We start from the raw sequence: 6,000 nt of genomic DNA, 5'->3' as shown, positions 1-6,000 counted from the left end.
TTCTTTTGTTTGTTCATTCATTCACTCCTTGATTCAACAAATATTTATTTGGCACCTACCGCATGCAGGCAGAGGGCTCAGATCCCCAGAACCACAGCAGGGCTCGGGTAATTGGCCCGGGATGGGGAGAGGTGGGATCTGGCAACTGAAGCCTCTTGTCACCATTTGCAAAAGTACCATGAAATAGTTGAATGTGTATACTGTTTGGATTTAAGATTCGTTGCTTAAGTATCAGGAGCCGATGGCCCCAAGCTATATCCAACCGGCTTGTCGCATCACGGGTTCAGTAATAATGCTGTCCGTTCGCTTATCTGTTCACTGATTGCACTGTTCTCTGACTGAGTTCTGACCTCAATCCAAAAAATTAGATTAGCCCTTCCCTTTCAGTGTCTGTCGTGGCATAACAACAGACACTGATGGCTCCAGACTGCTTCGGTGCAGCTGTAAAGAACCACGTTGGTCAGAGGATTCTGTCATCCGGAGACAGAAATGGAATGATACAGAAAGCCGGAGGGACTGAAATTTGATATCAAAAGAGCACATCTCAGCAGCAGAAGGTAACAGTGGGTCTGGAGCCTCCCTTGCTAGAACCCTTATGAGAGCCAGGACACTGAATGAGATTGATTGCAGAGTGAGCTGGCCTGGAGGCAGGGGGCTGGAAGAGATGACCTTCAGAAGACCCTTGTAGTCCAAGGGCCCCGAGACAAGGAGGACATTAGGAAAAGGGGAGATCTAACCGTCTTTGGCCACTGGAGAGTTCGGGGAACTTCACGGCAATGCAAACCTCCTTGCCCCTGAGCAGATCTGACAGTCGCCAGCTGGGATTTATCATATGGCATCTGGGAAGATTTTCAGAAGTAAACACATGGTGACCCCCTCCGAGCCCTGTGTGCCGCCCTCTTCCTCACAAGCTTCTGGAGGACGCTTCCCTTCAAGTTCACCCGAGCAGAGGAGCCAGGACCTTGCCACGAGCTCTGGCTGTACGACACCCACGCCCATGGACTCCACGTGCCCCTCAGCCAGACCCCAGGCGGAGGGCCCGCCAGCTGGGGCTGGGTCTTAAGGGAGTGTGCTGGGGACACTGCCCAGAAGCCCCGTTCCCTGTGGCCCAGCTGTGCAGAAGTCTGGACAGGCTAGGAGGCGTGGGGAAAGTTCATCTCAGCTTCCAGGCAGCGGCGACAAGGGCAGCACGAGTCTGGAGCCTCCCTGAACCCTTGTGCCCCCAGGATCGGAAGGGTCTCTGAGAAGCACGCGAATTGCAGCCCAGGGCACGGTGTTCTTGGCTGGGGGGTCGGGAGGCAGGGAAGACTGCCTTCCTGCAGGTCGGGCTGGCGCGAGCGTCTGCTGTGCAGATGGGAACACAGCCCCAGACTGCTCCGCCCGCCCAGCTACTCTGTGTCCTTAGCTTGGCGGGGTCGGACTACCTAGAAGTTGCACACCTGCTCAGCGCACGCCTGTCTCTCCGGTTCAGCATTTTCTCCCTGGGGACCTGAGCCAGGAGGATATCATCCCTGATCCCTTATTCTGCCTCCAGCACTCAGACAACAGCCTTTGGGCTGGATGCTAGGAAGCCACAGCCACCACCTCACCCTGCCCTGGGCATCTGGGCACCACCCGGCGAGAGCCCCTCCCCCTCCCCCAGCCCCGGAGCCTGCCGCCTGCCCTGAGCTTGGCCCTGGGGATCGGAGGACTTACTTCTCAGAGGGATGGTAAGAGCAGGGTGGCTGGCAGGTCGTCTGAGGCTGCCAAACAGGGATCAGAGCTGCCAAAAGGATGTTGAAGTTTCGGGCTGATCGACGGGTCAGGTAGGGAGCTCTTCTGTGGATGGTGAGCCGAGCTTGGTGAGCAGGTGCATTGGCAGCTCGTCGGGTCTGGGGGCTTCAGCGGGAAGGCCCTGCCAGACCTGACCTGGAGAAGGAAGAGGAGTTAGGTCAATGGCTGCTGCATTGCAGTGCTTGTGAAGGGGAAGCTATTTTGAAATTGGTAGCGGCGGGATGGAGAGAGGACGTCATTCGTAGGGGTTGCTGGGTAGGAGAGTCTGGGGCAGGGAGAAATTCACTGTACCTTGAGAGAGCTGTGCCAGCTGACAGCAGGCTTTGTGTGTGCTTCTGTGTGTGTATGTATGTGTGTGTCTGTCTGTCTGTCTATACCAGTGCCTGCGGGGAAGGTTCCAGCAGTTAGCACAGGGACCATGTAGAGCAGAAGGGGGCTGGGGGGGGCGGGTGGACGTGGGAGGTGGCGAGCAGGCGCGGTGTGCCACTGGGAAAAAGCAGAGATGTTGGCACCTTGAGGACCTTGTTTTCACAGACTGCTCACCCTCCCCCCCCACCCGATGGGGGAGAGAGAGCCAAGGAGGGGGTGACTAGAAACAGCTACCCTTCCTTGCAAAGATCCCCTGCAGTTAAGTTGAGGAGAGTATCCCTGTTGGAGGGAGGAGGGAATAAGTTGGAGAAGAAGGGGGAGCAGGTGAGAAATGTGTTGGAGTTCCAGCCCACACCTGGCGGACACTGGCCAGATTTAGGGTCCTGGCCGGCAAGCCCGAGCTTCCAAACCCGGATTCCCATATAGACTGTGGCCACTGTCCATGGGGCTTGTATATGCCACAGACCTTTGTTGTTGTTATTGTTTTTAAAGATTTTGTTTTTATTTATTTGACAGAGATCACAAATAGGCAGAGAGGCAGGCAGGGGAGGGGGGGAAGCAGGATCCCCCGCAGAGCAGAGAGCCCGATGCAGGGCTCAATCCCAGGACCCTGGGACCTTGACCTGAGCTTAAGGCAGAGGCTTTCACCCACTGAGCCACCTCAGCGCCCCTGCCACAGGCCGTTGGATCGGTTCTGAACAGGGCTGGTTTGGAAACTGAAAAAACACACTTTGATGTTATCATTAGCTTCAACAGACAGCACCGGGGCTGGGATTCCTGGACTATTGGGGCGGGGGGAAGGGTTGCAACAAAATGTTACTTCCCTCAAGGAGCTGAAGGGACAGAGCCAGGCTGTCTTTCCTCCTGCCCCTGGCCAAGCAGCCCCAGGTCTTCATAGTAGGGGAGCTCCGGTGGCCTGGTGTTAGGGCCTCCAAGCTTGACATGGCCTCAGCATGCTCTGTCGAGGTGCCTGCTTCTTGAGGTGGACTGAACCTGTCCTGGGCTCTCACAGTATCTCTCAAGAGGGATGGGTGAAGAGGACCTTAAAATTCACCCAGCCCCCACCCCCGCTAGATGCTTGCAATCTGGAACATTCTTGCCAAGTGGTCCCCTGCTTGCAGAATCATCTCAAATGGCTTCCATGTGTGGCTTAGCCCATGGCACCAGCCCCCCCTCCAAGTTCTGTCTACTACCCTTCCTCCCCTGTCTCCCCCCAGAGTTGCCAGGAAGCTAGGCTGACACTCGGCCAGCCGGAGAGCCACGCACGGCAAGCCTTCGCAAAGGAGCATCCACGGCTCTGCTCCCCGTCCGCGTCTGCACAGACCCTGCTTCCTGGCAGGCTGTCCTCCCCGCACCCTGCCCCACAGCCAGGCCCCAGCAGCCCTTAACTGGGTCTGACCGTGGAGCCGGCACTCACCTCCATGCCTGCCAGCCCTGATGTCTCAGCAGCATCTCAGCCCCTGAGACCCCGAGTGTGAGTGGGTCACTGCCCAAGCCCAGGGATGGAGCTTCCAGATCTCTGGCTTCACCTAAAGAAAGAGATGGTACATAAAACAGGAGCGGAAGGAGTCCAAGGTCACAAGAAAATTCTTTTTTTTTTTTTTTTTAAGATTTTATTTATTTATTTGACAGAGAGAGAGAGACAATGAGAGAGGGAACACAGGCAGGGGGAGTAGGAGAGGGAGAAGCAGGCTTCCTGCAGAGCAGAGAGCCCGATGCGGGGCTTGATCCCAGGACCCTGAGATCATGACCTGAGCCAAAGGCAGATGCTTAAGGACGGAGCCACCCAGGCGCCCCTCATGGGAGAATTCTTTCAGCAAATAATGAGTGAGCAATTTTTATGTGGAGCACTGGCTGGAGCTGTTCTGGGAGAGAACCTGCTGCACAGAGACATCTCGGCTGACAGAGGTCCCTGCCCCCACCCGCGTACACACTCCCAGGGTCACCACTGAGGGGGTTACGTGGGGCTTATTCGGGGGGTCTCTATCAGTGGTTAGCACTGACTAGTGAAAGAGGTCTCCCCACCCCCACCTCACTGCAGCTGCTTTTTCTACTGCCCAGCCCTCCATCCTGCCTTGCCCAGACCCCACAGAGGACAGAGGGGCCATCTCCTACATGGTCACCCCCTCCCTGTCACTGCCCAGGGCCGGCCCACCCTTTAGTTAGTGTCTGTGGCTTCTCCATCTTTAACATGACTTCTGTCTGTTCTTTGCCTCCACAGCCACAATGAAAGACGGAACACATTTCTACACCCAGTGACTGGCCAGGTCCCAGAAGAAAACAAAAAATTTAACTTGAAAACGTATGTCTGCCCCTCTGCTGGCTGCTTGACCTTCCCATCCCGCTTGCTGCCCCACCCCCACACTTTGGAGCTGAGAAGGGGAAGGGAGGGTGTGGAGAGCAGAGGGACTTAGGGTCTCTAATCATGGTCCTGAGGAATGGAGCTTCTGGGGGCCTTCAGGCTTGAAGCGCTCATCCCCTTTCCCAGCCTCTCCCAGATCTCAGGCTGGTGCCTCCCACAGGTGGTGCTGGAGGAGACAGGTCTGAGGTGGGCCTGTCACCCAGGGGCCTTTGAGGGAAGTGCTTCGGGAAGCTGATAGACTCTGAGAGCCACATGCAAATTCCCCTCTCTGTGGATCTTGGCTCAGCCCGTGAAAGGAAAAAAAAAAAAAAAAAAGATAATTAAATGACTCCTATAGCCCGCTGCGCCATTATGTCTTTTCAATTAGAAGGAAAAGGAGTTCCAGAATCCCAAGGTCTAGGTTTTTAAAACAAAGTTATAGGAAAGAAAGAGGAAACTCTTCAAGATTACTGGCATGTGGCCTCAGAAGAGCAGAGGGAGCAGCTGAGGTGACCTCATGGGTGGCGCAGTTGGGAATCCGGATGGAGCCTCTGCATTCTTCCCGGGTTTTGATGAGTCTCTTTCTTCTCTTTCGGTCAACGTGAAATCAGATCGGCCTTGGACATGTCCAATAAAGCAGGTGGAAAACGCCCGGCTATCACCAACAGTGACGTATCCAAGCACAACATGGTGTCCGAGGTCCCCGCCGAGCGGCCCAGCGTCCGGGTAAGTCTGGCTCCCAAGGCCAGGTGTCAGGCAGGAGTCCTAGGACACATTAGAGCCCGTCCAGCTGTCTCCACAGGCTCCCCAGAGCAGGCGAGGTGATGCGAGAGGAGTGGAGAGTGGGAAGGGAAGAGGGGTCCTACCAGCACCTTGCAGAAGACCCATCTCTAGACCGGGGTCTCTCAACCTTGGCACCATCAGCATTTGGAGCCAGAGAGTTCCCTGTGGTGTGGGACTGTCCTCTCACTGTGTTATGTCGAGCAGTATCCTTGGCCCTGGCCCATCAGATGCCAGTAGCACCTGGCCTGTGACAGCCAGTGTCTCCAGACATTGTTGAGTGTCCCCTGTGAGACAAAACCACCCCCTCCCCTGTCCATGGAGAACCGCTGATGTAGGGGGACAGCAAAAGAGGAATAATTCATAAAGGATATGGCACTCGAGAGCTCGGAAAGGAATGAGTGCCTCAGGAGGAAGAGGTAATCCAGAGAAGAATGTGGTGAAGGGGTCCAGTAAGATAAGGGCTGAGTATGTCCCTGAGGTTTAGCGCTGGAGACCTTGACCAGTGGTGGGATGGGGGCAGAAGGCAGCCGGTGGGGCTAAAGAGGTGATGGGAGGGGAGTCAGAGAGACAATGAGGAGCAGAGACTAGTCTTCTAAGAAACTAGACAGTAAGTAGGGGTTTGGTCATACAACGGAGCATTCTCCAGAAGTTAAATCGTACGAGCGCTGTAGGTATGAACAAGGATAAATCTTGAATATGTACTGTTGAGTAAGAAGCAGGTTGCAGAATATGAA

General features: G+C 55.4%; 1 protein-coding gene across 1 annotated transcript in view; it reads left to right on the top strand.

Moving 5' to 3' along the window:
- Window positions 1-5,107: 5,107 nt before the first annotated feature.
- The window catches only part of LOC111151116 (pleckstrin homology domain containing A6), a 39,574-nt gene continuing 38,681 nt past the window's right edge, over window positions 5,108-6,000 (top strand). The window contains exon 1 of the mRNA XM_022508900.1: window positions 5,108-5,209. Within this exon, the coding sequence (XP_022364608.1) occupies window positions 5,108-5,209 (102 nt within the window). The remainder of the gene's footprint in view (window positions 5,210-6,000) is intronic.

This window comes from Enhydra lutris, unplaced genomic scaffold (assembly GCF_002288905.1).
Source record: "Enhydra lutris kenyoni isolate GAN:26980312 unplaced genomic scaffold, ASM228890v2 scaffoldscaffold25, whole genome shotgun sequence".
NCBI classification, from domain to species: Eukaryota; Metazoa; Chordata; class Mammalia; order Carnivora; family Mustelidae; genus Enhydra; species Enhydra lutris.
This window is presented reverse-complemented; position numbering and strand designations above follow the sequence as displayed.